We start from the raw sequence: 12,301 nt of genomic DNA on the forward strand, positions 1-12,301 counted from the left end.
GTCCCACACAGGGTGGGGTGGGAGAAGGGAGTGGGGACGCCGAGCAAAGACCCGCTCGGATGTCACTCTTCGCCTGGCGTCAGCCGTGGCTGGGGAAATCAATTCAGATGGCCGTGTTGTGAGCTCGGTGCGCGCGAAGCAATGCGCAAGAGCTCCAGCCCCCGTGCCCGTCCAGCAAGCGTCGATCTCGCGGAAACCTGAGCGCGTGTGCAAAGCTGCGTGAAACTGCGCCGAGGCAAGTGGCGATTCGGCCGCCTGGCGAATCGATGAATTTAGAAACGTGCGTTTTAGAGTATTTGGCTGCTGTAGATTTCCACGTGATAAGCCACTTCGTTGAGCTATCTTTTGTGGCCTGGTCGCTTCTGAAAAAGAGCTGTGGAGCTCAGTGGGTCTTACCTGGTGAAATATAAATAGTAGTTGTCAGTTCTATAGATTTAATTCTCACGACAAGGGCTGGCGATTCCATCCTAGAGGCCATTGTTTTTTCTCTTGTTGTTGCTGCTGCTTCTATTGTGGTGCATGCAGTCTCTAGGTCGACTCAGCCTCAGATGAGCACCTGGAGCAGAGTGTAAACATCGCCACGAGGGAGACAAAGGCGGCCGGGCGTGGTGCTGCACACGCACTCCTTCGTGTGCCATGCCGGCCTTCATCGGCGCTACTCGCTAACAGCACTTGCCTCAACAGTCTGTTTAGGCATTTACGGGGATTACACGAACTAATTACATACAACAATGTTATTATTCGATTCTCACATGCATGTAATGTGAGACAAATGCAACGCGTAATTAGATGCGCGCAGTTACGTGTGTGTAATGTGACCATAACAATAGGTTTTCATCGATGATTCAATGCATCAGCACATACCCAATATGTATGTACCCATGCACATTCATCCATGTTCTGAACTTGTATAGATATACGTATCTATATATATACACACACACAGACACGTGCACACGATAGTGTGCGCACATATGGCACAAATAAAAATTGAGCCTTGCCTGATGTTTTGGTGGGCCCACATCAGATAAATCCCGCAGAGTTAATTTAAAATGTGCGGAAACCCATTAATCATTCAATTACAGCGGCTTGCATTGGAAGCACCCGATACGGCCGCTTTTGAATGAGCCAGATCGGTTTTGCTCCGCACGTGTCTTAGGGATTGTAATGAATGGACGCGGCACGCTTCCCGGCGTGCTGCGCCGAGAGGGAGCGGAGAGGGAGCGGAGAGGGAGCGTGCACTCAAAATCCTGCACTCGATTCCCAGCCAAGCTTGACGTCAGCAGCAAGTTGGTATCCGATGCTGGTCTGGGCCCTCTCCTAAGGTCGACTCGGCCAGCGCCGGCGTGACAGGGGTGTGCCGGGCACGCGCCGGTGTTGCACACGCAACTTGTACACCACGACCGTGTAAATAGCCGGGCGTGGTGGCGCGTGCCGACACTCCAAGGCAAGCGTTGGTGCATCACGTAGATCAGTGTTCTTCATGGCTAGGCCCGCGGGCCTGCTGGTGGCCTTTAGTGCGGCCCCTGACTTGCGACCCCCTACACAATACACAAACGTGTAAACACCGCCCATCATCAACATCGTGCTGCTGTCAAACCCAACAATGGTTTCAAATGTGTGGGGGCCCTCACACTGACGATGTCTTATTGACGAAAGTGGGCACCCCCCCCCCCTCCGACCCCCCCCCCCCGCCCCTATGGAAATTAGTGAAGAACACCGACGCAGATTCACGATAAACCCACCGAGCTCTGTTGCCCCGAATCACAAGGAGCAACGCAGCATCTTCCTTGGCGTGATTCACGCCGCATCGCGGCGCACGACTTTCGTAGCAACGTCCGTGAGATTTGGGGAATGCGTGAGGGCGGCAATGTGGGAAGATAAGCAATCAAGAGGATGCAATGCATTTGCGATGTATTTGCGATGTTTTTGCGATGTATTTGCGATGTATTTGCGATGTGTTTGCGATGTGTTTGTGATGTGTTTGCGATGTGTTTGCGATGTGTTTGCGATGTATTTGCGATGTATTTGCGATGTACGTGTGAATTTTGAAAGGTCGCCTTTGTCTCCCCAATGGCGACCTTTACACACCGCACCAGGTACTCATTTGAGGCTGAGTCGACCTAGGGGAGGCCCAGCACCAGGTCAGATAACCGTCACCGGTGTTGGCCATGAGCGGGAATCTAACTCGGGTCGCTGTGTTCGCAGCGCAACGCGCTAACCGCTCCCCCCTAATACATATACACAGCCACACATGCGGACCCGTGCACGCACACAGGTTAACCACACGCGCAACCACATGGGGGTGCACTCATAAAAGGTGCGCAAGGTGTGCAGCGTGACCCATCATCAACACGGGAGACATACGGTGCTCCGTGCATTCGGGGACGAAGATGACCAGGAGATGGTAGTTCGTGAAGCGGGTTTGCGAACCCGTTCGTGTGGCCCTTAGGGGGTTCTCAAGAGGTGCACACCGATATTAATTAAGACCCCGGGGCCGGCCCAGGACACGCTGGCGGGTCGATGTCGCTCAGCTGGCCTGGGAATTCCCCAGGAAGAGCTAGAGTCTGTCGCCAGGGAGGTCTGGACCGCTCCACTCAACGCACTGCCGCCACTACCCTCACCAGGACAAGCGGACTGAGAAACGAACAAATTAATATTGCAGTGCAGGAAACTACCTAAAAATACTTGTAGAGATTGCTCTCTTGGATGAATAAATAACAGTATTCTTGCACTGGACAAATCACCCAGAATCCATCCAATCTCATCAGATTCTCAGAAGCTAAGCAGGTTTGAGCCGCGAGAGTGCTTGGATGGGTTGCCATAGGGCTCGCGGTGCAACGTGGTGCACAGAAGAGGGGAGTGCAGAAAAATCCATTGTTGTGCCGTACTTCTACGTTCCCGCATCAAAGTTCCCTCCGTTCAAATCCCGCACTGACCAGCGTGGTGAAATATGGTCAAATAGTCCCCCGTGACCAACACAGTGCGGGGGAGGCCCCCATCCACCAGTGTGCATTAGTTCACCGGAATAGGCGTTTGCTAACACTCGTCTGGGAGGGATCGGTGTGTGTGTGTGTTTGCGCGCACATGTCATATGTCCAGACAGGTACATGTGCACGCTGGAATAAAGTATTTATAGATATCCGTTTAAAACGTGAGCATGTGTTTATCGCGTTTTACATCGTAAGGCATGGCTCGAACGGTGAAATAACCCGCCCCCCCAACCGTATGAAAGTTACAAATCATCTGAGACTGGTGCCTCGAAGGAAAATCAAGCTCCGAGCAAAGATAGGTTTTGTCAGCCACTAACACTCATCACAATTGCAACCAGATGGCCGAGCGAGTGGGAGAGCGGGCTTCAATAAACCGTGTTAGGGCCACATTCCCCCTCACCCCCAGCGTGCGCCCAGCATCAAAGGCCACCCGTCAACAGTGTTTGGTCTGCACTAATGTCAACGCGACAAACCTCTGTCGCGAGACAAGCCGGGCAAGGCCAGTGCACTAAACGAGCCTCGGACGTACACGCCGAACATGGACGTAATTTTGTTAAATCTGTCCAAACGGTGCAGTGGTCAGAGGGCTCGGCAAACAACCAGAAGGTTTCGAGTTCTAAATCACTGCTCATCCCGTTAGCGGTCGACACAGTGAGTACAACGATGTGAGAAGTCAACGGTGATTGTTCATCTGCCTGGAGAATACGAGATGGGTGCCACTTTGCGGGAAGTCAACCGCGGGCGACCCATGGATCGAATGCCCAACTACCAGCCCCGCCGTCACGGGAACGTGGAATTCCCTTCCTGGCTCGGAGCTTGCCAACGGAGGGCGAGCGCTGCCCAGCTGCTCGTACGGTCAAGGTGATGTATCAACCGGAATGCTGGAAAGCGCTGGATTAAAGAAGTTGCCTGTCGCAACAACCGTGGACCAATTTCTAAAGGGACTGTCGGCACCAAACCTACAATATAAGGGGCCGTGGGTTTTTCGAGTGAGCCGTTACGCTGAACACATTTGTTTTTTGCTAATATTTTATTTAATAAGTTCTACCCCGAGGTCTTATCGTAAACAGGCCAGGGGTCAATTACAATGGTTAACTGTGTGATTTGTAATGAATTGCAATCGCGGTGTAATTGTAAGCTCGGTTAACGATGCTGCTATAACCGCGATTAGAATTAAAGCTCAGGTCTAATCGTGGCGGTGCTTTTTCTCGTTTGCCCTGCCCCGTCCAACCATTGCCGTCTCTGTGTTGCGTTGCTCAGGGGTAATGATAATATAATTATTCGTCTGCTCGGTGGTGTTTTGCATCCTCTCTTGAACTGTGAGAAACAAAAAGTGACACAATTGAGGATTTAAATGAATGCGCTTTAAACAGTGGACTTGAACAGCGTCGTCTGCGATGGCTATGGCGATGCCGCACAACTGCAATCCAGAGTTGGTGGAACACAAAGAGATGGAGCCACAATAGTGTGCACGTGACCCCCGGACCCACAAGGCTGTGTTTGTCAAACCTGTTTGGCCCGCGGCCCAATCAGTCGCTGCAAACATTTCCACGGACCACCCCCCCACCACTGGGGACAAAACGCATTCGCTTATCTCTCTAAATACCACACGTACTAAATTATTCATATTACCGGAACATAAAAACATGTTTTTTTAAACGCAGCTATCTTAGGAGGGGGTGCGGGGGGGTATTTAAATGTTAGGGTTAGGGTAGTTTAATCAGGGTAGTTTACCTAACTTCATTTTAAAATTAAATATGAATGTCCGAAACAAAAGGTGCAATAAACGTTGTCACCACTGTCCGGATCAAGCTGCGTTTTGAATCACAGCCACGGGCGGACCACCTGGTGGGTGCGGCGGATGACACTCTGAGAACCACTGCGCCGTGGGGCAATGAGGTGGTGGTGCCTGCTGGAAGGAGGACAGCAAAGTTGGCATGCGGCAACGGCCTTGCGGATTCAAATGCCGTCTTGCACCTGCGACGCATGCATCGAATCACGTTTCTCCGAACAAATTAGTTTGAATGCGTGTACGCTGCCAGCGATGTGCGCCGTTGAGTTCACGGACAGAAGAAGACTGAACAAACAAGATGGACAATGCCAACGAGAGAGTAGGAAATAAAGAACAGGGAATGGATTATTTCATGGCAGAGCGACCCCGGATCATGACAATTCATGAAATATTTAGCTGGAAGATAGGGGGTGGTGGGGAATGGTAAGAATAGATACATACCAAAAAGTTGGGTTTCAGAAATTCGATTCCTATATTGCGATTTGATCACTAATGTGGCTGTTAAGAATGCTGTACCATAGTAGGCCTAAATACCATGTTCCGAGATGAGGTGAATTGGACGACATGTATGTACATGTTTACATCTATGTTCACAGCCCTTTGCCAATCCACTGCCGGATGAGGGCCTCTCCATGTCTTGGGGTTATTTGACCATACTTCACCATGCTGGTCCATGCGTATGCAGTACATGGGGGCATAGAAGGGCCATACAGCATCGGATTTTCCTGCACTGCCCTCGGCTGCCCATAGCGTACCACTGACACCCAAGCAGAGGAATGTGCCGACAACCGCCGGAATGCTACGTTTGAATCTCGGCGTAAGGCAGCCCTCGATTATGAAACCGGGTTTCCTGAGATCTTCCTTTTCTCTCCTGCCTATGACTGAGTTCCCCTCTCTCTATATATAAAAATACCGTTCCCCCCTGTTTCTCCACACCACTTCAAGTTCAAGTTAATTTATTAGGTATAGCCCTGTGAGCCATTCGGCTCTTGAATCGGGTGCAACCGCAACAAACAAAAAACAAAAACATGAACAAAAAACTTCTTAAAGTGAATTTGTGACTGAGTGCAAACAGAAAATCCAAGAAGAGACAGCAAAATATTGCAGAAAAAACACCATACACCAACGCTGTGTGCAAAAATCCCAGTGGGATGCAAGTCAAACAACCAACAACAACCACAAGACAACTTAGATTAAGGCCATCAGTCTAACTCTGTACTACAACAAACAAACATGGCTAAACCAATACCAAAATAAAACCATGAAAGCAATGAAACAGTGATCATAGGAACTGTGACGGAATTTTCACAATAAATGGCATAAACAACAAGTGTTGGCGAGAAGGAAACCAGGCACCACAAGGGGGCAAACTTTCCATACTCCCAGAGCCGCAGAAATGCCCTGCCTCTTCCGAACTCTTACAATAAGCCATAATACCATTCTGATTCCTGAAATGTACAAATACGTCATGGGTGTCAAGCAGGACATTCAGTGGCGCATGCACTGCGCTATAAGCCCGGGCAACCAGACTTCGATTGCCGGCCACTGCAAACATCGAGTTAAACTAAACGAAACTCACTTTTATTTTACCAGGTAAGACCCACTGAGCTATGTAGCTTTTTTTCAGAAGCGACGTGGCCACAAATGGTAGCCCAACGAAGTGCCTGATTGTGTGGAAACCTATTCCAGCCAAATACTTGATTCTAAATGTGGAGGGAAAAACCGGCGACCCGGACAAAAAAAAACAGAGGACCCAGAGAAAAACTTTTGTTTAGTTGTGTATATATATAAAAGGGACATTTGTGAATATGTGTCTGTTCAAAATGTTTAGCGTACAAACTTGAAATTTGCCATGTGGGTACTTTCCAGACTGTACACCATGCAAATATTATAATGCATATATCTTTGCACAGCAAGTGAGCTGTGACGTCAAATCTGTCATGTCACCCGCGCATGCGTAGTGGTTAGCGTGCTGCGCTACGAACCCGGCGACCCGAGTTCGATTCCCGCTCACGGCCACCACCGGTAACGATTATTTGAACCGGTCCTGGGCCTCCCCTAGGTCCACTCAGCCTCAAACGAGTAATTGGTGTGGTGTGTGAACATCGCCACTGGGGAGACAAAAACGGCCGAGCGTGGTGAATCCAAGTCCCGGGCGAAGCCGGGTAGTAAAGCTAGTTTTGGATATAGGCCATCTGCATATAAAGGTGCGGCCCTGTAATTTCATGCTGGTACCACTTCTGGAAAAGCCGCCACCACAAGAGGGAGCTCTAGTGAGCCCTGCAGACATGCTAAACAATAACATCGATTCTTACCTTATCGTGTATGTGTGTTGCACTTCTTTCGCACCATACGGAGCCAACCGTGCTCATCGGACGTGTGGATACATCTATAGAACGCCACAGCTCAAGGCTCAAGGCACTTTGCACAGTTTAAAAGCGTTCCAAAAATACAGTCGTTTAGACGGCAGGGGCGTGCAAAGGCTGAGGAATGAGTGACCATGACAGAGGACGCACGGGGGTCGCGAAAGGGCTATAGGGGAGGGACGGAATGGAGTGGAGGGGCGAGGGGAAGGAAGAGGAAGGGAATGGGTAATGGAGAAGAGGACAGGTTTGAGGAACAAGAGGAGGTTAAGGCGGGGTACTGCTTAATATATAGGGTAAGTTAATTCCAGCGGTAGGTAAATCAAGATTGAAAACTCATTTATTTAGAACTGATTTGTGTGTTTCGTTTGTTGTTCTTCCCTAGCACCTCCGATGAGCACGGTTGGCTACGTACGGTGCGAAAGAAGTTCAACGTACTCATACATCTTCTTGGTTCTTTGGGTAAAGTCACGTAGAAGGGAAATAATAAAATAATGAAAATAAAACATAATAAAATAATTCTCACGACGTTTCGGCCACAACGCAAGCAGCACTTCCCACCTTCCAACCCAGCAGCTTAAATATACGCTCCAAGCGTGGTGGTGTTTCATTCAGACGCTGTCTCCCCGAAACGTCGTGAGAATTATTTTATTATGTTTTATTTTCACTATTTTATTACTTCCCTTCTACGTGACTTTACCCAAAGAACCAAGAAGATGAATCCCTGCAGTCACGAAAGCTTTAAATTGTACTCATACATTTTGGTAATTTTCTAAATCGGACAATGACACTGGCACACGAGGCACATACTTTCTTGAATAGCACGATGGAACCCATTGACGTCCACTGTGAAGTGCACGTCGCTGATTATTCATACTGCAGCGTTAACTGTCGTGGCTGCCAGGCTTGAAGCGTCAAGCCCCCGCTCGACCCGTGTCACCTCCACCGCCACCACCACCACGTGCGTGTCCTCGTACCTGGGCTGTGCCAGGCAGCCTGGCGCGAGCACCTCCCTGGGAGGAACGCCTCCGTCCCGACGCAGCGCCGTCAACGCGGTCATGTTGACCGCCACGTCGCTCGGCACCCCCGGCAGGCGCGGCAGCACTCCCAGAATCCTTTCTGCCAGGCTGTCGCCGTGGTGACCCACGGCTCCTGCGTACGCACGTGACGAGAATGAATGGAACCGCACGAACCAAGTCAAGCGGAAGTGGTTGGCTATGTACGGTGTAAAAGAAGTTCAACATATATGCATCATTATCAGTCATGATCAATCCCACTGCTGGATGAAGACCTCCTCAAGCCCTTTCCATTGGTGGCCCTAAGCCATTGGTGTAAACTACACATGCTTATGATGGGGGGGGGGGGGTCTATCCTTAGCACAATGACTGTTGACTTTTCACAATGTGTGATTGTTTTTTTATCCTACGAGCAAAGGGCTGAGTTCATCACCGAGTCTAGCGTTTGATCCACGTGTCACCTGCATGGATTTGAACCCCGAGTTTTGAAAAAGAAAAATCGATGTTTACGAACATGTACTTATGGAAACAGCATCAATGACGTGAAACTGGATAATTGGTGTGCAGCGTTGTGGAACGCAATTGCACGAATGACGCTATATAAGATGAAATCATTATTAACTGCTCAATAATGTCGTTACAACATTACTGAAGAGTCAAACGTTCATTCCCGATCTTCGCTCGATCGCCTTGTGGACAAGTCAGCAGTCAGCGCAGTCCGCATTTCTCGCAATGAGACGAGCCGATTCCACCGTCCCACACGCTGCGTGCAAACCGACGGAAGGAGCCTCAGCCTCGGCAATCTCACCCGCAAGGTCCAGCGTCCTGTCCACGAGCACCAAGGAGGCTCGTCCGGTGGCGCCCTTCCTCCGGGCACGCGCGGGCGGCAGCGAGGCCAACTCAATGGCCAGCAGGCGACTCGTGGGGCCCACGGCGAAGCACTCCTCCCGCACGCCGAGATGCCTCAGCGACGAGTCCAGCCACCAGGCGAGGAGGCGTAGGGACGAGGCGTAAGACGCGGGCAACGCAGAGACGTCCACGTCGTTCAGGCTTTGCTGCTTCTGCTGCTGCTGCGGCGGCTGCTGCTTGACACCTCGCCTGCTGCCCCTGCCACCGGCCAACCCGCCTGGATGCAGCAGGTCGCTCGGCACGAGCGGGAAGAGCGAGGCGGAGGCCGGGGCGAGGACGACGCCGCTCGCCAGCGGGCAGAGCGCGATGCCGGCCGCGTGGAGGACGCGCGCCGTGCAGTCGGCGCCACCACCACCACCACTGCCACCGCCGCTCATCCACTGGCGCAGGTGCTGCTCGAGGAGTTCGAACAGCACGGGCCGGGGCTCGCTGTCTGCTGCTGAGCTTGAGGCCGCTGCTACTGCTGCGGCCGCCGCCGAAACACCCAGTCCTCCTCCACCCTGCTGCTGCTGCTGCTGGAGGAGGTCAAGGTGCGCGGCGTGGCTCACGGACGTGAACACGACGCAATGGTGGACGCCGCCGACAGACACCAACACGTCCCGCAACGACGCGGCCACGCGGCCTCCGAGTAGCACGGGGGAGCTGAGCGCGAAGACAACCTTGGTCGGCTGCTGCTGCTGCTGGACATCGTCCTTCCGTCCTGGGAAGGTCCTGAGGGCCGCGGCCCCGGCTCGCCAGGGCCCCGCGTCCCCCCCGGCTCCGCCCGTCCAGTGCAGCGACTCGGCGCTCGCCGCGTCCACGAACACGGCGGCGTCCCGCGCCTCGGACAGCACGAGGCGCCAGCCGGACAGGGCCAGGGGAGCGAGGTCTCCGGCGGCGGACATCGCTCGCTGCGCTCTTAGTTTATCACAACAACAATAACAACAATAACAACAGCAGCAGCAGCAACAGCCGACGGCGGCGAATTGAAGCCGGCGCGTGTAACAAGACGCACGTGTCACCACCACCTCCTGTGCAGCGTCAATCGGAAAATCCGATTCTGACTTTAAACAACAAGATGCGGTTGACAGCGTGCGCTGGGGGCTTGTCGTTGCGTCGTATAATCGGGTGTGATAGCCGACACGGCAGTAAAGTTGTTGTTGTTGTTTGTTTGTTGTGAAGTTGAACTCGAATCGGACGTGGCTCCCCGCTGTTGCTGTTTACAGTGCGCGTGGCGTGACGTCACGCGGCTTTGCATTACCTAGAGCGGATAGGCGCGCGCCCGCCGCTCATTGGCCGGAGGCGACGGTGAGCCGCGTCGCGATTGGTCGAGGCGTCGCTTTCGCGGCCAATGGGGGAGGGAGAGATGCTGCGTGTGTGTGGTAGGGATTTGAGTGACGCACGCTGATGACGACATCGGGAGAGACCATTCGCGTCGTGGGGGTGGCGATGCACGTGAACTTGGGGCGAGAGATTTTAATAATTTTGATTTAAAGCTTTCGTGACTGTAGGGATTAATAGATTTGGTTCTTTCGGTAAAGTCACATAGAAGGGAAGTAATAACATAAAAAAAATTAGTTTTATTTTTATAAATTAAATTATTATTTTTTATTGTTGTATAATAATAATAAAATGATAATTAATGTATTTTTATAAATAAAATGTAAATTGTTATTGTTGTATAATTTTATTATTTTATTATTTACCTTCTACGTGACTTTACCGAAAGAACCAAGAATATGTTAATTATTGGTTTTTTTTCACAAGTGTCGATTGGTATTAAGTGAATTAACTGAAGTGTTTATGAGACGCGTCAATATGTATTGTTAAAATGTACGGTACATCAAATGCACTTCCAAATAATGTAATGACCTCGTATGTAATAGCGTAGCAAGTGCTGTAAATTCGTATCGTATCTCTGTCCATCATGATAAATACACTAATACAATATTGACTTAACTACATATAACATTAATACCTTTCTAGATTTGAAGCTTTCGTGACTTCAAGGATTCATACTCTTAGGTTTTTTTCGGTAAAGTCACGTAGGTAAAAAAATAATAATAAAAATAATAATAAAAAAATAATAATAAATGAAAATAAATCAATTAAAGACGGAGACTTGTGTTGCCTCCGAAACGTCGTGATTTAATGGGTTTATTTTCATTTTGTATTATTTTATTTTTATTATTTTTAAATCCTTTATATTAAGTTCACTTGCGCGCTTGCTTGCTTGCTTACGACCGTGCAAATCTTTCGGTCGTTTTTTAACCCACTTCCCGTGATCCAATCGAGCTGACATTTTCCACACAGACTCGTTGTGCGAGACAATGTTCGTGAAACATTTTTTCCAAAATTTTCCACTTTTTAGGCAAAAAAATTGTTCATATTTTATTTAAAATACCAATGTGATAAAAATGAAACTCTTACTCAAGAAAAACAGAAATTAATAATAAAATAAAACCAATGCCACGCATATAAAGGATTTATAGTGAAAAACTTTGTTTTTATGGGTTATTTTTTTTACCTACGAAAAAAACCTAAGAACATTAATACCGTATACCGGTAATGGGAAGGGAAAAAACCCGGCTTTAACGAACCTATTGCAAGTGCCGTAGTGGTGAATGAACGGCGTTTAACAATACCGTATACAAAACAATACCGTGTCCCACGTGGCAAATGAAACGCATCGCGATTACTCCACTGCATCATCGGTCATGCTCGATCCGCTGCTGAATGAACTGTTCCCTCCAATCGATTGCACTCACACGGCCATGCGGCAGATCCCACCCGGAGGGGGTACGAGCTGTGATCTCAAGTTCAAGTTCATTTATTAGGTGTAGCCATGTGAGCCATTCGGCTCTTGAATCGGGTGCAACCGCAACAAACAAAAACATGAACAAGAAAACATCTTAAAGTGAATATGTGACGGAGTGCAAACAGAAAGTCCAAGAAAAGACAGCAAAATATTGCAGAAAAAGCACCGCACACCCACGCTGCGTTGCCAAAATCCCAGTGGGATGCAAGTCAAACAACAACAACCACAAGACAACTTAGATTAGTACTCTTAGGTTTTTTCGGTAAAGTCACGTAGGTAAAAATAAATAAATAAAAAATAGAAATACTAATAATATAAATACTGTTTTATTTCTACTAATATTTTATAATATTTTAATAGAAATAAAATATTATTTTATTACTAATATTTTATAATATTTTATTTCTATTATTTAAATTGTGACGTCTATT

At 49.2% G+C, this 12,301-nt stretch overlaps 1 protein-coding gene across 1 annotated transcript in view; it reads right to left on the minus strand.

Annotated features, from left to right (window-relative positions):
• The window catches only part of SCFD2 (sec1 family domain containing 2), a 142,122-nt gene extending 131,802 nt beyond the window's left edge, over window positions 1-10,320 (minus strand). The window contains exons 1-2 of the mRNA XM_078600854.1: window positions 8,973-10,320; window positions 8,126-8,300 (exon numbers count right to left, since the gene is read on the minus strand). Of these exons, the coding sequence (XP_078456980.1) occupies window positions 8,126-8,300; window positions 8,973-9,957 (1,160 nt within the window). The 5' untranslated portion in view covers window positions 9,958-10,320. The remainder of the gene's footprint in view (window positions 1-8,125; window positions 8,301-8,972) is intronic.
• Window positions 10,321-12,301: the final 1,981 nt, after the last annotated feature.

The sequence above is a fragment of the Lampetra planeri genome, chromosome 15 (assembly GCF_965212315.1).
Source record: "Lampetra planeri chromosome 15, kcLamPlan1.2.h2, whole genome shotgun sequence".
Taxonomy (NCBI): domain Eukaryota; kingdom Metazoa; phylum Chordata; class Hyperoartia; order Petromyzontiformes; family Petromyzontidae; genus Lampetra; species Lampetra planeri.